A 24,530-nucleotide genomic window follows, 5' to 3' on the forward strand; every position below is an offset into this window, starting at 1 on the left:
ATCTCAGGCCCTGTCCTCTTCAATTATACAGAAAGTAAGAAGGAGAATTTCTACAAACATTTTTGCGGAACACATACAGTCCAGATGGAGATGGTGTTTGGTCTGGCAGCTGTTTCTTTTGCTGTTGTTTTCTTGGTGTACCTATGGAGAGTGCTTAACTGGGCATGGTTTAGGCCAAGAAAGTTGCAGAAGTGCCTGAGACAACAGGGCCTTAAGGGGAACAAATATAAGTTCATCTTTGGGGACCTCAAACAGCTAACCAAGACCACCAAAGAAGCGAAGTCCAAGCCAATGAATCTCTCAGATGACATATCCCCAAGAGTATTTCCTTTCTTCATTGATGCCATCCACAAAAATGGTAAGTTTCACAAGCTTAGCTTAGCTTTCGTGTTGGCTGATTCTAAGATTCACTATTATATTAATTATCTAACTGGAAATTAAATTAACATATGTAGGTGAGAATTCGTTTGTATGGCTTGGGCCAAACCCAGTGGTATTCATCAAGGATTCTGAACTCATAAAGGAAGTCTTAACTAAGCATACTGTGTTTCAAAAGCCTCCTTCCAATCCCCTCACCAAATTGTTAGCCCAAGGAGTTGTATCTTATGAAGAAGATAAGTGGTCCAAACACAGAAGAATCATCAATCCAGCCTTTCATATGGAGAAGTTAAAGGTTTCGTTTTTTCCCTGTGTCATTTCATTTTGCTTTTAATTTGTTCTAAAACGAAGAATTGTTTATAAGTTTGGTTTTACCATTTTCTTCAAATATAGCATATGATACCGGCTTTCTACTTGAGCTGTATTGAAATGTTGGGCGAATGGGAAAAGAAGATGGGCAACCAAGCTGGTTTAGCCGAGGTAGATGTGTGGCCTCACCTTCAACAGTTGAGCAGTGATGCAATTTCGCGAACCGCATTTGGGAGCAACTATGAAGAAGGAAGGAAAATATTTGAACTCCAAAAGGAACAGGCCGAGCATGTAATAGAAGTTTCTCGCTCAATATATATCCCGGGATGGAGGTAAAGTTAAATTGACTTTGGCTGCTAGCCAAACAAAGTATTGAATGTTTTTGGATAGGTCAGAGGTGTTTTTATGTTTTTAGTTTGATAATTGAAGTTGTGGTTTTTTGAGTTAGTGAATTATTGATGCAGGTTCTTGCCAACTAAGAGGAACAAAAGAATGAAGGAAATTGAGAAGCAGGTTCAAGCATCAATTAGGTGTATAATTGACAAGAGAGTGAAGGCAATGAAAGCAGGGGAAGGTAGTAAGGATGATCTATTGGGCATATTATTGGAATCCAATTTTAAAGAAATTGAAAAACATGGAAATAATGATTTTGGAATGACCACGGGAGAAGTGATTGAAGAGTGCAAGTTGTTTTATTTTGCTGGTCAAGAGACCACCTCTGTGTTGCTTGTTTGGACTATGATCTTGTTGAGTAGGCATCAAGAATGGCAAACAAGAGCTAGAGAAGAGGTTTTACAACTCTATGGCAAAGATAAACCAGATATTGATGGATTAAATCGTCTAAAAATTGTAAGTACATTAAACACTTTAATATGTCTTGAGCTAGCATATAATATATAACTTAGTATTAGTTTTTTGAATCTCCACGCTAAATATATACATGGTCTCAAACAGGTGACGATGATTCTAAACGAATCTTTGAGGCTATATCCACCTGCAGTGTCACTTGCTCGAAGGACTAAACAAGAAACTAAGCTAGGGGACCTAACACTTCCCCCCGGAGTTATTATCTCAATGCCACTCATCTTAAATCATCATGACGAGAAGATATGGGGCGATGACGCAAAGGAGTTCAAGCCAGAAAGATTCAGTGAAGGAGTGTCAAAGGCAACTAAAGGACAGCTAACGTTCCTCCCCTTTGGCGGAGGACCTCGAATATGTGTTGGGCTAAACTTCGCAATGCTTGAAGCAAAACTGGTCATGGCCATGATTTTGCAACATTACTCTTTTGAGCTCTCCCCATCGTACGCACATGCCCCCACCACTGTTATAACTCTGCAACCTCAGTATGGCGCTCCGCTTCTACTTCGCAAACTGTAGTTAATTAGGAATATCACATATATTCAGTCTTGAAGGATTATACAACTTTCTTTAGAGTAGTTAAATTTATAACTTTGTAGTTATAAAATTACCAACTTAACTAATAAATTTGTATTTTAAAATTTAAAGTCAGTCACAGTGTGTTGAGCATATAATCATTAATGTGCAATTCAACTATCAGCTTAGACTTTTAGGTGAGATGGAACATATGTTTCAATTTGGTATCAGAGTCTCTTGCTTGGAACTCACCGCATATGTGATGGGGCATGTTGAGCATATAACCTGTGCAATTCAACTATACACATGCTTCTATTCAGTGTACCAGAAATGACTGTGATGTTTAAAGCTGACGAACGGCCTTCTGCCACACAATCTTGTAGAGATATTATTTGAGCCCTTCTTTATGGACCGACATATTGAACATAAAGTTGGAAGGACTGAAGGAGCTAGAATAGTATCCATTTTTCTTCTCCCAAATACTTAGATGGAGAGTGTTCATGGCCTATTAGCTTTTCCATTTGCAGTAGCTATCTTTGTACTTTCCTGGAGAGCTTTGAACTGGGCATGGTTGAAGCCCAGAAAGCTAGAGAAATGCCTTAGACAACAGGGCTTCAAGGGGAATTCTTATCGTTTCTTGCTTGGAGATCTAAGAGAGCTGAACAAGGCACTGGGAGAAGCCAAGTCCAAGCCGCCATTGAATAATCTTTCAGATGACATAGCCTCAAGAATTGTTCCTTACTTCATTGATTCCATTCAAGAATATGGTACGGTTGTTAAGTTTCACCATCTTTCTTCAGATCCAGTATAATATATAATTGTTGATATAAGCAAAAAAGAAACAAAATTGCAGGTGAGAATTGCTTTATATGGCTTGGGCCAAACCCAATGGTGTTCATCAAGGACCCTGAGCTTATAAAGGAGGTCTTAAATAAGTATACTGTCTATCAGAAGCCGCGTTTCAGTCCACTCACCAAACTGTTGGCTGAAGGACTAGCTGCCTCTGAAGAAGATAAATGGAATAAACACAGAAAAATCATTAATCCCGCCTTCCATGTTGAAAAGTTAAAGGTTCATTTTTTCTAACATAAATCTATTTCAGGCTTCTTAATTATGTGATTGTTGCAACTTTGAATGTCAAATTTATATATATTAGGCAGAAGTGTCAAATAGGCTCAATTTTCACCACGAACTAAATTAAGTGTTAAATAAGCACATCTATCAGCTAAATTTGTTCGATTGACTTTTTTTGTTGCTAACAGGTTGTCTATTCAATTATTAAAAAAATAAAAAATAAATAAATAAGGAATTTCAGCCCGGCTAATTGCGCTGGACAGCCCGTGGTTAAAATTCTTTTTTTATTTATTTTTTATTTTTTAATAATTGAATAGGCAACCTGTTAGCAACCTCCAACAAAAATTAATCGAACAAATTTAGCCGGTAGATGGGCCTATTTGACACTTAATTTAGTTCGTGATGAGAATTGAGTACTTTGCAGTAGTAGATGCTATTTGACACTTATATATAATATATAGCATATGCTGCCGGCTTTCTACACGAGTTGTGCTGAGATGTTGGGCAAATGGGAGAAGATTATGCCTGAGGAAGGATGTTCAGAGATAGATGTGTGGCCTCACCTACAGCAATTGACCTGTGATGCCATTTCCCAGACAGCTTTCGGGAGTAACTACGAAGAAGGAAGGAAGATATTCGAGCTCCAAAAGGAACAAGCAGGGCATGTAATCGAGACATCGCGCTCAATTTATATCCCGGGATGGAGGTAACATAAGCGTTGGGGATGCCTGAAATCTCAACTAAAAGCTTAAGCTGATAGTTGGATTGCACATTAATGGCTATATGCTCAACAGCCTGAAGGGCACCTGGTGGCCAGAGTGGTAAGATTAAACTGTTTTTTTTTTCTATTGCAGGTTTATCCCTACTAAGAAGAACAGAAGAATGATGGAAATTGACAGGCAAGTTGAAGCATCAATAGGTGATATAGTTGACAGGAGAGTGAAGGCAATGGAAGCTGGAGAAGCTGCTAAGGATGATCTATTGGGCATTTTACTGGACTCCAATTTTAAAGAAATCGAAAAACATGAAAACAAGGATTTTGGAATGACCAGAAGGGAGGTGATTGATGAGTGCAAGTTGTTCTATTTTGCTGGGCAAGAGACCAGCGCTGTGTTACTTGTCTGGACTATGGTCTTGTTGAGTAGGCATCAAGAATGGCAAACGCGAGCCAGAGAAGAGGTTTTGCAGCTATTTGGCCGAGATAAACCCAAGCTTGAAGGATTAAATCGTTTGAAAATCGTAAGTAATCCAGCAACTATTGTTTAGTTAATTACTTGCAAAATTGAAGCTAATAAGGTGTTGAATTCGGTGTCTTTTCGTATTGGGTACAACTATTTAAGTATTTATACTAGTCGGAGTAGTATCTATAGTGTCACCAGTACAAATTAACACTTCACAGACATCAATAGTCTCTAATTTAAACATTTTTGTTGGAAATATAGGTGACGATGATTTTAAACGAGTCTTTGAGATTGTATCCACCAGGGCCAACCATAACCAGGAGGACAAATGAAGAAACTAAACTTGGGAATCTATTATTACCCCCGGGGGTTCTAATCTCAATACCAATTATCTTATTGCACCATAATGAAGAATTATGGGGCAATGATGCAAAAGAGTTTAAGCCAGAGAGATTCAGCGAAGGAGTTTCAAAAGTGACTAATGGACAGCTAGCCTTCCTCCCATTTGGCGGTGGACCTCGAATATGCATCGGCCTAAACTTTACAATGCTTGAAAGTAAAATGGCGCTGGCTATGATACTGCAACGCTTCACCTTCGAGCTCTCTCCATCATATACGCACTCTCCCACCACTGTCATCACTATTCATCCCCAATATGGTGCTCCCCTGCTTTTCCACAAGTTATAACAGCTTAATATAACCTAGTATTGATCATGCTTGTGTCAAAGATACGCAGATCCTAGACTCAAATGTTGCCCAATCTACTCATAGGCTCAAATGCTACCCAATCTACTCAAATTGATTTGGAATCAATTTAATTATTTTATTTTCTATTTAAGCATGTTTTTTTTTTAATATAGTATTAGTAGCAATAATATGTGTTTCTTTATAGCACAGAAGTTGTAATCCCTTTATATGGGGAAGTATTACACAAACTATATTAAGCTAGAATTTGAATAAAATCAAAATGAAGTTTTGTTCCTCGGGTCCGTCCCTCTCTTCCTTCACCATAGGTAGATTGTCCTTTTTCGTGAGCCATAGACATGTGACACGAAGCCAAACTTCCTACACATATCATCCGGTTCCCGTTGTTGGTATTATGGGTACTGATTTGAATAACGAACCCGTCATTTAAGCCTTTCAAAAATCTGTCAAAGCATTGGAATTGCAACACGACAAACTTGTCTGCAACGGTTGTTTCTTTATCCGCAGCTTCCCTTGCCAACTTAGAGAGATTGGTGAAGCAAATATTGATCAATCAAGGGAAACAGTCCATTCAAGAGGAAGAATCTGGGGTTGTTCACACTGAGGGTGTTTCCACTACAGCAAACGTGGGGGCATCACTCTCGACATTTTCACAAATACCCCAAGATCGAATTTCCTTTATTAGAGCATGATGTAGAAGGGGATAATGAGAGTTAGTTGAGGGCCTTCTGGTCTTTGGATCACCTTGGCAGTTCCAACGGCTTTTGCCGCCCTTTTCCTTGTATATTTGCTCTTCTTGTATTCGGCTAACAGAATTAATGGAAACAGTTCTCATCACTCTCTCATCTCAATCCCTCTCTGCTTTTTCCGATCATCTCCTTGGCTGATCTCCGACATGGTATCAGAGCAAGGAAAGAGATCCTACGCCGGAGCAGTTACCGGCGTGGGAGAAGCCAGCCAGCCGCCGCAACCACGAATGAATCAACCACCGATCAACGCTCCACCGATCATAGCTCCGCAGCGGAATCAGACTGAGGATGTTGAGAATCCTTTGTATCTCAACTCCAACGAGAATCCGAACACCATCCTTGTCAGTCCTCCTCTCAATGGCAATTCGAACTACGCTTCATGGAGCATCTCGATGCAAGTTGCATTAGAGGTGAAAAACAAATGGTTTCTCATCGATGGAAGCGTGCCGGCACCGGATAGAACTCAAAACAACTATCAAGCGTGGAGAAGATGCAATCTGATGGTGAAGTCCTGGATACTCAAAACTGTGCATCCATCCATTGCACAAAGCGTGATGTACATGGAAGCAGCGAAAGATGTTTGGAACGATTTCAGAAAGCGATTCTCTCAGCGAGATGCGCACCGTATATCGACTTTGCAGAATGAGATTTACAATCTGAGGCAGGGAAGTCTATCGGTGAATGAATATTATACCAAATGCAGAACGTTTTGGGAAGAGATGTATGAGCTACGTCCCCTTCCGGTCTGCAAATGCAACTCCCTATGCTCCTGCAACCTAATCGATCTCGTCAGAAAAGATCGAGAAATAGATGAGATCATCCGATTCCTGCAAGGCTTAGGTGATGACTATAATCCGCTCAAATCTAACATCCTTGTGCTTGACCCTTTGCCAGAAATGTACAAGGTGTTTGTTATGGCAGAAAAGTTCGAGAGACAATTAAGCATCACTAGCTCAAGCCTACAGTTCAACCTTGCCAATGCTGTTCACAATGAACTCAGTTCCAATGATGAAAACAGTGTAGCGGCAGTGAACTACTATAACGGAAAGAGAAACATGAACTCAGGCAGTGGAAATCGAAATGCTAAATGCACCTATTGTGGGATGACTGGTCACACCGTGGAGAAGTGCTATAAGAAGCACGGCTATCCACCGGGATGGATTCCGGGGTTCAAATCCAAAGGAAAACAACCGGCAATGGCAGCCTCTGCTAGCTCGGACAATGCTACCACTTCTGAACAGCTTTAGAAACTTATATCTCTATTACAGATCCAAGTTGATCAACACCAGACTCCTACTACTGCTGCTGCTGTCTCTCTTATTCCCAATCGCACAGAACATGGAGCTCAAGCAGAAGGCAAGTCCTACTTCACTTCTCATATAAATTCTCTTAATCTCTGTGATTCTACTTGGATTTTGGACTCGGGAGCAACTGATCATATAGTGTGCTCTCGAGAATTTTTTAACAATTGTTGTGAAGTTAAGGAGGCTACTGTGAATCTACCTAATGGAGAGAGAGTGGTTGTTCAACACAAAGGAGATATCAAACTGGCAGAAGATCTGTGGCTAAAGAATGTGTTGCATATTCCGGACTTTAGATTCAACATTGTCTCAGTCAGTAGATTGCTACAAGACTCATCTCATATTTTGTTGTTTAATTCTGGCCAGTGCCTTCTCCAGAAAGCTGGGATGACCAGTGGTTTTGCTAGGGAAGAAGATGGTTTGTACCTGCTATGTCAACCACCCAAGAGCAACTCCTATAGCAATTCTGTGATGAAAGTTGATAGTGCAGAACTTTGGCACAAGCGTTTGGGACACTTTCCCATTAATAAGATCCACCACATAAAGAATGTATCTGTTTCTTATCCTAAGCAATTGCCTTGTAATGTCTGCCACTATGCTAAACAGAAACGTGCCATTTTTTCTTCGAGCAACACTGTGTCAAATAAATGCTTTGATCTAATCCATGTTGACATTTGGGGTCCCTTCATGATTGAATCTCTAGGAGGAGAAAGATATTTTCTAACGATTGTTGACGATTTCTCTAGATACACCTGGGTTCACCTCATGAAGAACAAATCCGAGACAAGGGCTGTGATCAAAATCTTTCATAAACAAGTCCAAACTCAACATGGAGCTGTTGTCAAAATTATAAGAAGTGACAATGGAAGGGAATTCAACATGAATGATTTCTTTGATGAAAATGGGATGGTTCACCAAACATCGTGTGTCAACACACCCCAACAAAACGCAGTAGTTGAGCGCAAACATCAACATATTCTAAACGTAGCTCGTGCTCTCATATTCCAGGCTAACTTACCCCTTAAATTTTGGGGTTTATGTGTTTTACATGCTGCTTTCATCATAAACAGGTTGCCATCCCCTATCACTGCTTGGCTTAGTCCATATGAAAGGTTGCACGAAAAGGAGCCTAGCTTGGACAATGTGAAAGTCTTCGGATGCTTGAGTTATGCTGCCACTCTATCACAGGGCAGACACAAGTTGGCACCTCGTAGTAGACAATGTGTGCTCATTGGTATTCCAGCCCACATCAAGGGATACCTGCTTTATGATCTACAAGATAATTCCACCTTTATATCTAGGGATGTGATCTTCTACGAAGATTATTTTCCCTTTGCTGACAAAGTAGCCCATGTTGACAAACATCCCTCTCAAACGGATACTCCATCTCTGCCCAACATTCCTGTCACTAGCCGTGAAGAAGCTGCTGATCTAGGCACCCTCCATAGTCATGTTGATTCGATGAATGACACCCACAGCAGTGTTGGATTGCCTATGGTGCAAGATGAACCAAATCCTCATGAAGCACATGCAGATTCTGCTTCCATACAGAATTTCCCTGAGCACTCTATGCCAAGCAATGAAGTCTCTTTTCATGCCACTTCTGATGAAGAATGCAGTGAGGACACTGCCGTAACCATCCAAAATGCGCAGCCAAGGAGATCTAGCAGATCTCACAATGCCCCCTCTAAACTTCAGGACTACTACTGTGATGCCATCATGAGCTACAAGACATCTCCCCATTCTTTGTCGAAGGTTATCTCCTATGCCAACCTCAGTCCCTCACATAAAGCCTTCTCCATGGCAGTATCCACAATTAAGGAGCCGAGAACCTATCAACAGGCCATACAAAATGAATGTTGGAAGAAGGCCATGGATGCTGAAATTGCAGCATTACAGGATAACCAAACGTGGGAGTTAACTAATTTACCACCGGGAAAAATTCCCATTGGTTGCAAGTGGATTTTCAAGGTGAAGTTAAAAGCCGATGGCACGATTGAAAGACATAAGGCACGACTCGTGGCTAAGGGCTATACACAGCAGCTTGGCGTCGATTACCTTGACACATTGTCTCCGGTGGCGAGACTGACTACCATTCGGCTCTTCTTAGCTGTTGCAGTATCTAAGGCATGGGAAATTCATCAAATGGACATCAATAATGCTTTTCTTCACGGTGATTTGAACGAAGAAGTATACATATCTTTACCTCCTGGTTTTCACAGCAACAAGCCGAATCAAGTATGTAAACTTCGACGATCTCTATACGGATTAAAACAGGCCAGTCGCCAATGGAACTCCAAGCTCACTGCTGCTCTAATTCAGAATGGATTCCATCAGTCCAAATCTGAACCATCTTTGTTTACCAGAGGTACGGATACAAATTTCATTGCTTTGTTGGTCTATGTGGACGATATAATAGCTGCCAGTCCAAGCATATCTGCCATCAAATCTGTTAAGCAATTCTTAAACAATGAGTTTAAAATTAAAGATCTTGGCCCCCTAGGCTACTTCCTTGGAATTGAAGCTAGCAAAGTAAAAGGAGGCATGAATCTGTGTCAACGGAAGTTCGCCCTGGACATATTAGAAGAGGCTGGTTTCCTGGAAAGTAAGCCAGTACCAACCCCCATGGTTCAAGGCTTAAAATTAGCTCGTAATGATGGCACACCCCTGGCAGATCCGACCATATTCAGAAGATTAGTAGGGAGAATGCTATACCTTACTGCCACACGCCCAGACATAGCGTACTCCGTTCAACAGCTCAGTCAATTCGTTGATTGTCCTACGGACAAACACTTAATAGACGCTCATCGTATACTACGTTACATTAAACTGTCACCTGGCCAAGGCTTAATATATACATCAGACTCTCAACTTCAGCTCAGAGTCTTCTCAGACTCCGACTGGGCAGCATGCGGTGACACTCGACGATCCATCACCGGATATTGTGTATTTCTAGGTGACGCCCTTGTGTCATGGAAATCCAAGAAGCAGATGACAGTGTCTAGGAGTTCCTCCGAAGCCGAATACAGAGCCTTGGCAGCCACTGTCTGTGAGGTACAATGGCTTGTCTATCTCTTACAAGACTTGCAAATACAGTTGAACAAACCAGCCACCTTATTCTGCGACAGCAAATCCGCTATAGCCATAGCGGAGAATCACGTCTTCCACGAACGCACCAAACATATTGACATCGACTGCCATATCGTTCGGGAAAAACTTAACCAAGGCCTCATTAAGCTTCTGCCCGTATCCTCCGCCAATCAAGTGGCCGATGGTTTCACTAAGCCTCTTGGCTCTCAGATGTTCCAGACCTATGTATCTAAGCTGGGCGTTCAAAATGTGCACACTCCAGCTTACGGGGGGGTATTAGAGCATGATGTAGAAGGGGATAATGAGAGTTAGTTGAGGGCCTTCTGGTCTTTGGATCACCTTGGCAGTTCCAACGGCTTTTGCCGCCCTTTTCCTTGTATATTTGCTCTTCTTGTATTCGGCTAAAAGAATTAATGGAAACAGTTCTCATCACTCTCTCATCTCAATCCCTCTCTGCTTTTTCCGATCATCTCCTTGGCTGATCTCCGACATCCTTTGTTTTAGGAAGACCCTATGGCCTGGCTGCTTCGTTGTTTTGGCACGCAGACACCCTTGTCCCTGATCGAGTTCCTCTCACTGCACACCACATGAAGCCCAACTTTGGTACCACTTAGAAACAACCAATAGTTATGTTGTGCAACCGTGTGCATGGTGCACACGGTTGCAAAACGACATCATTTTGACTAAAAACGCGCGTCCCATTTAAAAAAAAAAAAATCAGTTTTGATTCCCCTCAACAACATTATTATGGATATATAGTTATGATTTTGTGGATATATAGTTATGAATTTATGGATATTCAGTTCATTCATTGTGGATATTTAGTTCATTCAATCTGGATTTTGTGTTATTCATTCACTGTGGATATATAGTTATGAATTTGTGGATGTATAGTTATGAATTTGTGTATATATAATTCAAATTATGCAAAAAAAAATGTTATTGCCGGGAATCGAACCTGATTTTTTTTTTAAGTGGGACACGCATTTTTAGTCAAAATGACGTCATTTTTACAACCATGTGCACCATACATGGTGCACACGATTGCACAGCATAATTTGCGAGAAACAACAGTGTCCCCTTTTGCTTCCCGGGCAACATTTAAGGAGGTATGTTGTTTAAGTTTTGACCCACCCCAAAACATTAAGCAGTTAGAAAAATTAAAGTAACTTTTTCAATCAGGGAAATATGTTGATGATTATGTCAAGGACTTTTGGGCTCACATTGCATTAGTAAGCAAAGTACTCCCATCCCAACGTGTTCATCTAGGTGAATTTTGTACATAAAACTTGAATTCAACCGGATCCATTACGGGTTTTATTTTTTTAACTTGACCAACCATTCACTATTATTCAAAAAAACTTGATCAATGCAAGACAGATTGAAATTGCCCTTATCCCAGTTTTAGTTTCTGTTCACTGTTGGGTGCAATCAATTTGCACAATTGCACTACCCATGTTGTATTTAATTTGTTCATCATGTTTCCGTGGTTTGTATTTCGGATTTTCCACTATGGATGGGTTATGTCTAGTGTATTTGTTTGTTTGTTTGTTTTTTTTTTTTTTTTTTTTTTTTTTTTTTGGCATATTTAATCTTTACATATATTTACACCCCCCACCCCAACAAAAAAAAAAACACACACACACGGGCTTTAATGCTTTATAGAAATCATAAACAAGTACGTCCATCACCATCAATAGAGTGTTTGGTTGGATAAAAAAATTTCTTAAAATTTGAGGCAAATAAAAAATGTTCACCGGAAGGTATTTTGTATTTTTCATGGGTATTGAAATTAAAATAATTTATTATCACTTGGTAGGTTAATTTTAAACTTGGCGAATCCCTAGCCGACAAAAGATACAAGGAGGTAAATCAACTTAAGTTGCTTATAACTGACTAGCTCAAACCAATAAGTTAAGGTTGGTTTCGAATGAGTGACATTGTGATTACAAATTTGTATCCTTATAACCAACTTGACTAAGTTTACCCCTTGACAAGTCAATTTTGTCTCATTGAACTTTCTTAATTACCCCTAGGCCAAATATGTATAATAATTTTTATTATATTATTATTATAAATATATAATTATAATATTTTAAGTTATGATATTGCAATTTATAAATTATAATATTTTAAATTTAAAATCACTATTATTATTATTATTATTATTATTATTATTATTATTATAATATTGTGTAAGAACATATTCGTCTTTATATTAGAGCTGCCAAAACGGGCCAGCTCGGTCCATACAGGCTGGCCCGTTTCGGGTTCAACAAGAAAGGGGCCAGGCTGGGCCGTTTTTGCACGGGTTGGAATTTTCCTAACTCAACTCGTATAGGACGGGCTAACGGACAAGTCCGTCAACCTATTTTTTTTCCAACCACATTAAACCTTTTGAACAAATACCATGAATAGTCACACACACACACACACACACACACACACACACACATATATAATTAGATTTTAATTTTTAACATATGATTATAATTTATTTAATTTATATTTGATACTAATATAGTTTCATGTAATATTTTTTATTTTTTAATTATAATATTATTAAGTTATAAAGTTTATAAAATATATAATATAATTTATTTTATATAATTTATATAATAAATAAACTTTATATTAATATTTATATAAAGATACAATTAATTGTATTAATTAATACTTGTAATAAATGTAATATAAATAATTGTATATATAACGTTTGTGAATTATGTAAATAAATATATAATTATATAAAAACATTCAATTCAATCAAAAAAAATATATATAAAAACATTCAATATGTGTTATTAGTATAATAATTGGTCTTTGTAGTGATGATACCTTAAGGTTTAAGTGAAAAGTCAAGGGTTCAATTTTTGTTAGCATCAACACTTTTAAATATTATTAGTATAATACTTAGTTAAGGCAATTACACAACAAATTTGAGAGGTTGGAGGGTGCGGGTGGGGATATGGGTTATACGGGTTGGCCCGTAGCCAACCCGTATCCCACACTGGTTATATGGGCCGGGTTGGAAATTCTCCAACCTTGCCCATCTAAAATGAGTGTTAAACGGGCCAATCCAACAGGTTGGGCCCGTTTTGACATATATATTTATATTCGTTACACTCTTTATAATTTTAAACACAACCAAACAATAGAAAAAATTTATTTTTCAAATAATTTATTTTTCAAATATTTTTCACGAACCATAGAGACCTCAAATTCATATAAATAAATAGACCAATAGGTTCAATTTTTGTTAGCACCAACACTTTTAAATATTATTAGTATAATACTTAGTTAAGGCAATTACACAACAAATTTGAGAGGTTGGAGGGTGCCGGTGGGGATATGGGTTATACGGGTTGGCCCGTAGCCAACCCGTATCCCACACTGGTTATATGGGCCGGGTTGGAAATTCTCCAACCTTGCCCATCTAAAATGAGTGTTAAACGGGCCAACCCAACAGGTTGGGCCCGTTTTGACATATCTATTTATATTCGTTACACTCTTTATAATTTTAAACACAACCAAACAATAGAAAGAATTTATTTTTCAAATAATTTATTTTTCAAATATTTTTCACGAACCATAGAGACCTCAAATTCATATAAATAAATAGACCAATAGGTTCAATTTTTGTTAGCACCAACACTTTTAAATATTATTAGTATAATACTTAGTTAAGGCAATTACACAACAAATTTGAGAGGTTGGAGGGTGCCGGTGGGGATATGGGTTATACGGGTTGGCCCGTAGCCAACCCGTATCCCACACTGGTTATATGGGCCGGGTTGGAAATTCTCCAACCCTGCCCATCTAAAATGCATGTTAAATGGGCCCAACCCAACAGGTTAATTGGGCCCATTTTGACATATTTATTTATATTCATTATACTCTTTATAATTTTAAACGCAACCAAACAATAGAAAGAATTTATTTTCCAAATATATTTCACGAACCATAGAGGCCTCAAATTCATATAAATAAATAGACCAATAATAATATCATATATCAGAGTACATGTAGATCATGAACTAAATGAATTAAGATAGCAATTCTTTCCTATAACTAAGTTGCTAGAGAACGAGTACATTTGCCTAATTTATAAAAAAAAAATATTAAACAATGATAAATAAAATCTCCAAAGTTACAACACCGCATGCATACATCTACACATTAGCTATTAATTTGAGCAATTATTTGCTCAAATTCAAGCACCGATAACATCAAAACACACAAATGATCCAAACCACATTTTCAATTGCATTATATAAAACAGAGTATTTCAAGTTGTAATTTAAATAATTGTATATCACTACTGGAAATTATGGAATTTCTGACTACCTGAAAGTGATCTTAAATCAAGTCGAAAGCCTTGTTCCGACCACTTTTGGTATCCGAAAAAATCTTTGTTGCTATTTCCGATCACTTTTTGATTTCAACTTGATTTAAGATCACTTTCAGGTAGTCAGAAATTTCATAATTTCCAGTAGTGTATGGATCCAAATATTCTTAATATATTAATAAGTCCACGCGGAAATACGAGTTGACCAATAATAATATCATATATCAGAGTACAGGTAGATCATGAACTAAAATGATTCTTAATTTTTTTTTCCTTTTAACTTTTCTCTATTTGTACAAATAAGTTGCAAGTGTAGCACCAATGACCTTGTGGTTTAATGGCACCACCTTGTTCTCACATGGGAGATTGTAAGTTCGAGCTAGCTAGGTGGTATTGACTCTTTGTGCTTGGGTGGACTAGTTTCCAAGGGACGGCCTTGTGCCACACAATCTTGTAGAGATATTATTTGAGCCCTTCGACTTATATTGCACATGCATAAAGTTGGAAGCAGCTAGAATAGTATCCATTTTTGTCCACTGAGATGGAGAATGCTCATGTCCTCTTAGCTTTTCCCTTTGCAGTAGTTATCTTTGTACTTTCCTGGAGAGCTTTGAACTGGGCATGGTTGAAACCCAGAAAACTAGAGAAATGCCTTAGACAACAGGGCTTCAAGGGGAATTCTTATCGTTTCTTGCTGGGAGATCTAAGAGAGCTGAACAAGGCACTGAGAGAAGCCAAGTCCAAGCCGCCATTGAATAATCTTTCAGATGACATAGCCTCAAGAATTGTTCCTTACTTCATACATTCCATTCAACAATATGGTACGCTTAGCTTGTTTCACCATCTTTAATTTCTTCAGATCCAGTACTATAATATATAATTGTTGATATAAGCAAAAAAGAAACAAAAATGCAGGTAAGAATTGCTTTATATGGCTTGGGCCAAAACCAATGGTGTTCATCACGGACCCTGAGCTTATAAAGGAGGTCTTTACTAAGCATACTGTCTATCAGAAGCCGGGTTTGAATGGACTGACCAAATTGTTGGCTGAAGGACTAGATGTCATTGAAGAAGATAAATGGAATAAACATAGAAAAATCATTAATCCTGCCTTCCATGTTGAAAAGTTAAAGGTTCCCTTTTTCCACCATTTAATTTACTGCCATGCTAGCTTCTATAACATATCTCTTAATTTCAGTTTGCTTCTTTTGTTGCCGTTTCGTTGTTGCAACTTTGAATGTCAAATTTATATATATTATATATAGCATATGCTGCCGGCTTTCTACACGAGTTGTGCTGAGATGTTGGGCAAATGGGAGAAGATTGTGGCCGAGGAAGAATGTTCAGAGATAGATGTGTGGCCTCACCTTCAGCAATTGACCTGTGATGCCATTTCGCGCACCGCGTTTGGTAGTAACTACCAAGAAGGAAGGAAGATATTTGAGCTCCAAATCGAACTAGCAGGGCATGTAATCGAGACATCACGCTCACTTTATATCCCGGGATGGAGGTAACATTTGTGTTTCACATCTTCAAACTAAAAAAGTATTGGGCAAAGGCCCTAAAGTCATATCCAACACCAGGCGGATAGTAAATTGTTGGGGAGAGGTCCCGGCAAGGGCCAGTCTAGCAGCAAAGGAAATAAAATTGATTAGGCTTGAAGGGTGCACAACACCAAGTGGTTAGGGGATTAAAAGTTGCATATTCCTACTAGCTATTGACGTAGTGATAAATGGTTTATAATTAAACTGTTTTTTTTTTCTAATGCAGGTTTATCCCTACTAAGAAGAATAGAAGAATGATGGAAATTGACCGGCAAGTTCAAGCATCAATCGGGGATATAATTGAGAAGAGAGTGAAGGCAATGGAAGCTGGAGAAGCTACTAAGGATGATCTATTGGGTATTTTACTGGACTCCAATTTTAAAGAAATCGAACAACATGGAAACAATGATTTTGGAATGACCACCAAAGAGGTGGTTGAAGAGTGCAAGGTATTCTATTTTGCTGGGCAAGAGACCAGTGCTGTGTTGCTTGTCTGGACTATGGTCTTGTTGAGTAGGCATCAAGAATGGCAAACGCTTGCCAGAGAAGAGGTTTTGCAGCTATTTGGAAAAGATAAACCAAATCTCGAAGGATTAAATCGTATGAAAATCGTAAGTAATTCAGCAACTATTTACAAACTTATTATACTGTACACAAGTGTCACCGGTACTAATATTTCAATTTATAAATATTTTTGTAGGTGACGATGATTTTGAACGAAGCCATGAGATTGTACCCACCAGTACCAGTGTTAACCAGGAGGACAAATGAAGAAACTAAACTCGGAAATGTATTACTACCCTCGGGCGTTCTAATCTCAATACCAATTATCTTATTGCACCATAATGAAGAATTATGGGGCAATGATGCAAAGGAGTTCAAGCCAGAGAGATTCAGTGAAGGAGTGGCGAAAGTAAGTAATGGACAGCTAACTTTCCTCCCATTTGGCGGCGGACCTCGAATATGCATCGGCCTAAACTTTGCAATGCTTGAATGTAAAATGGCGCTAGCTATGATACTGCAACGCTTCACCTTCGACCTCTCTCCATCATTTACGCACTCTCCCATCACTGTCTTCACTATTCATCCCCAGTATGGTGCTCCCCTGCTTTTCCACAACTTATAGCGTGTTTCTTCCCATTCTACCCCTCAACACAAACACACTGGATCTTTATGGAAATAATAAACAAGTGTTGCCGACACGGGGATAAATAAATGATTGATTTTATTAGATAATTAATTAAGTATTTGTCCATGATCTTGTTATTTAGTGGCACGAAGTGGTTCTCTCAGATAGGGAAGGTCTGTCATGAGTTCGATCGCCTAGTAGAGACGGAATTGACTCTTTGTAGTGTAGTTATGAACAAATATTACATTGTAACAGAATTAGTAGTCTCTCAAATAAAAAAATACCTGGTAAACTTTCTTTTGTTCATGTAGCATTAGCCAAATACTCACTCCTCCATTCCATTTGTCTAATTAATGAGGGTTGATTCAATTTTTTTCTGCAATTTAATATATTATTACGGAGTATTATTTAATTTAGTATTTGTAGATAAAATTTAGATATTTAGAATTTATAATAATCTTTTTATTAATTAAGTTTAAAATCACAAAAATATTAATGAAATTATTAGGGAAAAAAATAAGTTAATTTAACTATTAAATGGCTAATAAAATAGGAGAGTTGACGCCTTTATTTCCGCACGTAGCTTTCTCCTAACAAGAGCTACAGTTAATTGGCGAAGCTATTGGGCATCGATAGTCTCGTACATACATCATATGCGATAAGTACATTTTGTATTTTATTTTGGGATTTATTTATTTATTCTTTAAAAAAATAAAAAGTCAATGAATGAGTAGTTGAGTACAAACACATCTGGGGGAAAATACTATGTGGCACAAGCTGTGGAGGACAAAAAGGGAATATTTATATATAGCTGTACACACACAGACAGACATTAAAGAAGGCACAAAGCTAAACAGGACTCCATTAATTCTAGGATTTCAAGAAGACAGAACCTGAGACTATGTCCAGTACAACAGTTGGAGTATGGTTTGCAGTAGTCTTAGTGTGTTCATATTATGCATGGAGACTGTTGAACTGGGCTTGGTTTAAGCCAAGGAGTTTGGAGAAGTGCCTTAGAGGACAAGGTCTTAAGGGGTGCCCTTACAGGCCCCCTTATGGAAACCTTCCAGACCTAATCAGCAGCATCACTGAAGCCAAATCCAGACCCATCAATCTCTCAGATGATACAATCCCAAGAATCATGCCTTTCATTCTTGACTCCATCATCAAATATGGTATGTTACACAAACCCTCTGATCTACTCTTTGGTTCAGTACATATATAGGAAGGACCAACTATCAGCTTAAATTTTTAGTTCGAGATGGATCACATGTTTCAATTTGGCATCAGAGTTAGAGATTGTCCATGTGTAGCTTGGAGCCTGTTAAAAGTAATATGGTAGAAATGGCAATTAACTTGCAGGTGAGAATTGCTTTGTGTGGCTTGGGCCAAATCCTATGGTAATAGTCACAGATAATGAACTTGTAAAGGAAATCTATGCAAAATATGATGTTTTTCAGAAGATCCTTCACCCCAATCCACAGGCCAAGTTGTTGGCTGAAGGACTAGTAACCCTTGAGGAAGACAAATGGGCCAAACATAGAAAACTCATCAATCCTGCCTTCCATACTGAGAAATTAAAGGTGTTCCTAGCTAATGCCCTTGTGTGATTTTGAGATTTTTCTTTGAACATATATATATATATATATATATATATATATATATATATATATATATATATATATATATGTATTCTGATGAAGCTAGGAATATAATTCTGCTCTTTTTCATGTAGCATATGCTACCAGCATTCTACATGAGCTGCACTGAGATGCTGGCTAAATGGGACAATGTTATCCTAGAGGGAGGATCAGGAGAGGTTGATGTGTGGCCTTTCCTCGAGAAAATGACTAGTGAAGTGATTTCTCGTACAGCGTTTGGTAGTAGCTATGAAGAAGGGCAAAAGATATTTGAACTTCAAAAAGAACAAGCTGAGCATGTAATGGAAGTGTCGCGCACAATTTATATCCCGGGGTCAAGGTAAGATCAAGTCCTTATTCCCCAGTTTAGCAGTCTTTGCCTAAATGTATGTTTGGTTTTACTTTTATTAACTAAAGTAAATATGATTTTCAATTCCTAGGTTTTTGCCAACTAAAAGGAACAAAAGAATGTATGAAATAGAGAACATAGTTCAAACGTCGATAAGGAGCATAATCGATAAAAGATTGAAGGCAATGGAGGCCGGGGAGGCCAGTAAGGAGGATCTATTGGGGATATTGTTGGAGTCCAATTCTAGAGAAATTGAAGAACATGGAAATAAGGATTTCGGGATGACAATATCAGAAGTGATTGATGAGTGCAAGCTTTTCTATTTTGCCGGGCAAGAGACAACCTCTGTAGTACTTGTCTGGACTATGATTTTGCTGAGCATGAATCAAGATTGGCAGGTGAGAGCGAGAGAGGAGGTTTTGCAGCTCTTTGGGAAGAATAAACCCGACCTCGATGGATTGAATAAGCTAAAAATTGTAAGTTCTTTGTAAACTTGGACCATAAAAATTGTAACTTCTGTGACATTATATTGTCACATTTCTTGACATGTTCTAATATGTACAGGTGACATCGATTTTGCTCGAATCTTTGAGGCTATATCCACCGTTAGCAACAACAGGTAGAAGGGTCCATAAGGACACTAAATTGGGAGAGCTACGTCTACCAGCTGGAGTGTTGCTGTTTCTACCAACAATTCTATTACACCATGACAAGGAGATTTGGGGCGAAAACGCAAAAGAGTTCAACCCAGAGAGATTCAGCGAAGGCGTTTCAAAGGCAACAGAGGGGAAAGTATGCTTCTTCCCTTTTGCATGGGGGCCTCGAGTATGCATTGGACAAAACTTCGCTATGTTAGAAGCAAAAATGGCTCTGGCTATGATCTTGCAGCGCTTCTCCTTTAAACTGTCTCCATCCTATACTCATGCTCCATTCGCAATAATAACCATTCACCCTCAGCACGGCGCTCCCCTCATTCTGCAGAGACTGTAAAACCATAACATTAATCCTATACACAGAAATCCTTAGTTTGAAGGATCTTAACTGTGCATATACTCATGCTTGCCACTTTCAAGCTATATTGCCATGTGATTTGTTAGCTAAAGAATAAGCAAACATTGTGACTTTTGCACCATATAATGTCTTAAACAATGTAACTTAATTTTAAAAACTCGAGTCAAACATCATGTTTCTTTCTTTCTTTCTTCTTTTAGCAGCAGCATTCAATAGTGATCCTTTTGCAGAGATTATGGGTTTACTATTCACTAATCCTTGGCAATTTGGCACTATACCATATTAACATTGTGCAAGTTGTTCTGTTTGGTTGGTGAAGAGACCACATCCTTGGCAACCAGACAAGGTAGATCACTAACATAAGGTTTATTTTTAATATATTGAATGTTACTGAATATTCATTTTATTACGATTAATTTTTAGTGTAGTGAATATTCATTTTTAAGTATACTATTCAAAAATGAATATTCAATATACTTCTACATCAATGGAAATTCTTATACTGTGAATATGTATGTGTCTTATATTGTGAGTTTTTGTGTCTTGTGCTATGAAATTTTGTACCTTAAGAGTATGAATTATGTACTTGAAACAAATTAATAATTGCTTTTATGTTATAAATTTTTGTGTCTAGTGTTGTGAAATTTTGTGTCTATTGAAACAAATTATAATCATATTTGAAAAATAAATAAATATATAACATGTGTATGTGTCTTGTGTTGTCTTATATTATGAAATCATGTATCTTACGAGTATACATTTTGTACATCATCGTTTCAATTCAAGATGCATATTGTTATGTGGACGTGGACCATGGTCCATGATATGAATTGCCCATCAATGGACCATATGCCCTAGTACAATTGGCCTCACTTGTAGGTGGTTTCCTTGTAATTGGGCTTATATATCATGTGTGTTCACCAATAATGTCCAATGTATTTCTTTTCAATTATATTGGCACAAAGTTTTAGGCTAATGATATTTTAGTAAAATTTAATTTTTATTTTTATTTATTTTCAGAGATTATAATATTTATATAAACTCAATTGTCTAAATATTAATAACAAATTGTTATGCATTGAGGCCTAACTTCATACAATCAAATCGATCTAACAAGTAATTGAATAAGTAGTTAAAAATAAATAAGAATCTAATTTTTACGTTTCATGATATTTTTTGAAATACATTTAATTATAATTTTTATACAATTTAAGTTTTACTTAATTTTACTCAATATTTAAATGGTTCGAAATTAAATTAAATTTGATGGTAGTATTCAAAAAGAATCTAGATATTTCATCAAAGATAAATTGAAAAGCAAGCATGCCTTCACTTCTTTAAACCCTAACCACAAGAGTAGCTTGTGATGACAATCCCAAAAAAATCCAAAAAAGGGAAGCATTGAACCAAATTGAATTATTAGTAGTAGTAGGTTGGCAATGTTTTGTTGAGAAGGACAAAAAAATGATGGGAAGAAGCTAAGAAATGGACCACCATCATCTCACACGTACAAAACATATATGTCATAGCAAAGTTCTTCACTTTCGACAATCTTGCCCCAATCCAATCCAGCTAAAACAACTGGCAAAAATTTCTTCTTTTTTTTTTTTTTTTGGGGGGGGGGGGGGGGGGAAGGGGGGTTGCCACTTGCCCACTTGCATGTAATCCTGGTTGAAAATGATATATTAAGAATATTCAGTAAAAAAAAAATTTCAATATAACCTATCAAACAAATGTTGACCTAGGTCGTAAAGCATGGACTAGTGGAGTAGTGGCAATAAAGGAGATTATGGTCGTGTTTAGTAACATAATTAGCTTACCAGTTAATTTTGATTTATTTGATCATTATTAGTTGTTTGACTTAAAAAACAGTCAATATAAGTGTTGATTAATTAATTTTTTGTAACAGTTTATTATTCCAAAATGCTAAAATTCAAAAAACTGCTCAAAGTATTTTTTTTTTATCAACATTTTGAGAAAGTCATTTTGCATGTAATCAGCTATCCGCTAACGATCAATTTACCAAATATTGTTCTGTCTACAATCAACTAATGCAATCAACTAGCCAAACTCACTAACTTAATCATTTAAAAGCTATTTACTAAACACCCCTATATTTTCGTCTAGGATAAAGGGATATGGATGAGAGGTGTGGTTAGCTTGGTAAGGAAGAATATTAAACTGGAAAGAGTGAAATGTATCTGATTAAAAATCTATGTCACAACGGTCTATATTTTAGAAAACTTATCGTAATAGAATTACATTGCGTAGTAATATATAATTATTATTCTTTTCCGCTTATCTTTTATGTATTGCTTTTATTCTTCATCTCATCAGGACTCATTCTTCTTCCAAAAGATTGAACCTCAACCCACCCAGGTCACCTGCTTGACACATCAGGACTCATTCTTAGTTGCACATAGTATGAGAATCCTAGTTTCATCCAATTGAAAATCATTTAAAATTGTAGATATTTGTTAAACTCAAATCGATAATGGTGATTTTGTCAAATGATTTGTACTGGGTGTACTTTTTATTTCATTTCATGTGTTAATATGCTAATTGATTTTTTATTTTATCGAAAAGAAGGGGATACCCACGTTATTTAACAAACTTAATGATTTATATTATACACATAGCGTCAAGCTGGGAAGCCATCTAAGTCATCCTCAATTAGGCCTAGTACAAAATCAGGGAAATTTTCTAATACATGCAAACCTTTGGGGAAATGCTTGGCTTGTTTGGCAATTGCATCTGCGACCACTATATTTTGCTTACGAGCTATCTCAACCACCTGCCAGAACTCAAATCTGCGCAACTCTTTCTTACATGCCTCCAGGATGTTATATGCTGTGATAGAAGGGTATAAGTCACCATTGACAAACTTGAAAATTATACTAGAGTCATTTTCAAAAATTACTTTCTTAAAACCCATTTTACGGCTAGTTGAATGCCCTTGAGTAAGCCCAGGCTTCGGCTTCAAGAGGAGAGCAATTGCCAATATGTTTTTGTGTTTGACCCAAAAAAAAAAAAAAAACTAAAAAAAAAAACTAAAAATTGACGGTTTTTTTTTTTTATAAAATATTGTTCAACCATTTGTATAATTTCGGCACAAATTTAAAATAAAAATTAAAAAGATGCATTTCTTAGGACGAAAACAATATAATGTAGATATTTGTAAATATAATTAAATTTGTGAACATAAAAAGACATTGACATCACTTAATTTGTCAATTTAGCTTTATCCTTAGATGGGTCTGATCTAAAGTATGTATTTTTTTAATTTTTTTTTTTTATGAAGATCTAGATGTTAATAAAAAAATATATAAGCAATTTTTTTTTTTTTGAAACCAAAAATATAAGCAATTAGAATGCTTAATTGTTTACACTACACCTCATATAGTTTGTTATGAGGGTAACATTTTCTCATTTCAAAAATGTTTCAGTGTTATTTCTCAATTAATCAACAGTTTTAATTGGAACAAAATTTGGGTTTTTTTTTTTAAAGGGTATTTTCTTATTTAAATAAAAATTGATAAACCTGTTTGTGTGTGTTTTGACTTAAATGAAAAAAAAAAAAAAAAAAAAAAAAAAAACCCTTAATATTAAAAAAAAAAAAAACATTTTTCTAAAATTTGGCCCAAAATATAAAGGCACAAGTGTTAAATAGACTCATCTACTACTGCGAAGTACTCAATTTTCAACACGAACTAAATTAAGTATCAAATAGGTCCATCTACCAGCTAAATTTGTTCGATTGACATTTTTTACTGGTTGCTAGCAGGTTGCCTATCTAATTATTAAAAATAAATAAATAAATAAATAGAATAAAAAATTAATTTTTTTAAAAAAAAAATCAGCCACCGGCTGTCTGGCGAGGACAGCCGGGGGCTGATATTATTTTTGTTTTTTTTAATATTTTTAATTTTTAATTTTATTTATTTATTTATTTTTAATAATTAGATAGGCAACCTGCTAGCAACCTGTAAAAAATGTCAATTGAACAAATTTAGCTGGTAAATGGACCGATTTGACACTTAATTTAGTTCATGGTGCGAATTGAGCACTTCGCAGTAGTAGATTGATCTATTTGACACTTGTGCCAAATATAAATAAAAATGAAAAAAACATTATGGATCAGGAAAAAAATATAATGTAGATATTTGTGGACATAAAAAGACATTTGACAATACTTAGATTGTCAATTTATCTTTAGATGAGTCTAATCTAAAATTTGTATTTTTTTTTTTAATGAAAATGTTAATGAAAAATCTAAACAATTTGAATGTTTAACTGTTTAAATTTGAAAATATATTAGAGTTTTAAATTAGATTTGTGATAAACT

The 24,530-nt window shown here is 36.7% G+C and overlaps 4 protein-coding genes across 6 annotated transcripts; all 4 read left to right on the plus strand.

Moving 5' to 3' along the window:
* On the plus strand, positions 1-12,625 carry LOC109187697 (cytochrome P450 CYP72A219-like). Of its 2 annotated transcripts, XM_019337966.1 has the most exons (6): positions 1-358; positions 456-673; positions 772-1,019; positions 1,152-1,536; positions 1,642-2,084; positions 12,609-12,625. In XM_019337966.1, the coding sequence occupies exons 1-5, from the start codon at positions 85-87 to the stop codon at positions 2,065-2,067; spliced, it is 1,551 nt and encodes a 516-aa protein (XP_019193511.1). In that variant the 5' UTR covers positions 1-84; the 3' UTR covers positions 2,068-2,084; positions 12,609-12,625. The 2 variants fall into 2 exon arrangements, with proteins under 2 accessions (XP_019193511.1, XP_019193510.1); XM_019337965.1 differs by lacking the exon at positions 12,609-12,625 and having other exon boundaries at positions 1,642-2,189.
* LOC109187693 (cytochrome P450 CYP72A219-like) lies at positions 2,429-5,145 on the plus strand. Its single transcript, XM_019337961.1, has 5 exons — positions 2,429-2,831; positions 2,918-3,135; positions 3,600-3,844; positions 3,993-4,377; positions 4,581-5,145. Exons 1-5 carry the CDS (start codon positions 2,552-2,554, stop codon positions 5,004-5,006), a joined length of 1,554 nt encoding a protein of 517 aa, XP_019193506.1. The 5' UTR covers positions 2,429-2,551; the 3' UTR covers positions 5,007-5,145.
* A 2,289-nt stretch (positions 12,626-14,914) lies between the features above and the next one.
* On the plus strand, positions 14,915-17,491 carry LOC109187695 (cytochrome P450 CYP72A219-like). Its single transcript, XM_019337962.1, has 5 exons — positions 14,915-15,333; positions 15,428-15,645; positions 15,778-16,022; positions 16,283-16,667; positions 16,757-17,491. The coding sequence occupies exons 1-5, from the start codon at positions 15,054-15,056 to the stop codon at positions 17,180-17,182; spliced, it is 1,554 nt and encodes a 517-aa protein (XP_019193507.1). The 5' UTR covers positions 14,915-15,053; the 3' UTR covers positions 17,183-17,491.
* A 518-nt stretch (positions 17,492-18,009) lies between these two features.
* Positions 18,010-22,178, plus strand: LOC109187696 (cytochrome P450 CYP72A219-like). 2 transcript variants are annotated; one of them, XR_002055301.1, is made up of 6 exons: positions 18,010-18,360; positions 18,548-18,768; positions 18,921-19,165; positions 19,266-19,650; positions 19,739-20,291; positions 22,167-22,178. XR_002055301.1 is itself a non-coding variant. In XM_019337963.1 (5 exons), the coding sequence occupies exons 1-5, from the start codon at positions 18,087-18,089 to the stop codon at positions 20,162-20,164; spliced, it is 1,551 nt and encodes a 516-aa protein (XP_019193508.1). In that variant the 5' UTR covers positions 18,010-18,086; the 3' UTR covers positions 20,165-20,374. The 2 variants fall into 2 exon arrangements, 1 of the variants encoding a protein (XP_019193508.1); XM_019337963.1 differs by lacking the exon at positions 22,167-22,178 and having other exon boundaries at positions 19,739-20,374.
* Positions 22,179-24,530: the final 2,352 nt, after the last annotated feature.

Source organism: Ipomoea nil, unplaced genomic scaffold, assembly GCF_001879475.1.
Source record: "Ipomoea nil cultivar Tokyo-kokei standard unplaced genomic scaffold, Asagao_1.1 scaffold1421, whole genome shotgun sequence".
Taxonomy (NCBI): Eukaryota; Viridiplantae; Streptophyta; class Magnoliopsida; order Solanales; family Convolvulaceae; genus Ipomoea; species Ipomoea nil.

Coding starts and splice junctions, on each gene's coding strand:
- LOC109187697 (XM_019337966.1), top strand. CDS start 85: ATGGAGATGGTGTTTGGTCTGGCAGCTGTTTCTTTTGCTGTTGTTTTC. Junction 359..455: donor TGATGCCATCCACAAAAATG/GTAAGTTTCACA, acceptor TAACATATGTAG/GTGAGAATTCGTTTGTATGG. Junction 674..771: donor TTCATATGGAGAAGTTAAAG/GTTTCGTTTTTT, acceptor CTTCAAATATAG/CATATGATACCGGCTTTCTA.
- LOC109187695 (XM_019337962.1), top strand. CDS start 15,054: ATGGAGAATGCTCATGTCCTCTTAGCTTTTCCCTTTGCAGTAGTTATC. Junction 16,023..16,282: donor CTTTATATCCCGGGATGGAG/GTAACATTTGTG, acceptor TTTCTAATGCAG/GTTTATCCCTACTAAGAAGA. Junction 16,668..16,756: donor GATTAAATCGTATGAAAATC/GTAAGTAATTCA, acceptor ATATTTTTGTAG/GTGACGATGATTTTGAACGA.
- LOC109187696 (XM_019337963.1), top strand. CDS start 18,087: ATGTCCAGTACAACAGTTGGAGTATGGTTTGCAGTAGTCTTAGTGTGT. Junction 18,361..18,547: donor TGACTCCATCATCAAATATG/GTATGTTACACA, acceptor ATTAACTTGCAG/GTGAGAATTGCTTTGTGTGG. Junction 19,651..19,738: donor GATTGAATAAGCTAAAAATT/GTAAGTTCTTTG, acceptor TAATATGTACAG/GTGACATCGATTTTGCTCGA.
- LOC109187693 (XM_019337961.1), top strand. CDS start 2,552: ATGGAGAGTGTTCATGGCCTATTAGCTTTTCCATTTGCAGTAGCTATC. Junction 2,832..2,917: donor TGATTCCATTCAAGAATATG/GTACGGTTGTTA, acceptor ACAAAATTGCAG/GTGAGAATTGCTTTATATGG. Junction 3,136..3,599: donor TCCATGTTGAAAAGTTAAAG/GTTCATTTTTTC, acceptor TATAATATATAG/CATATGCTGCCGGCTTTCTA.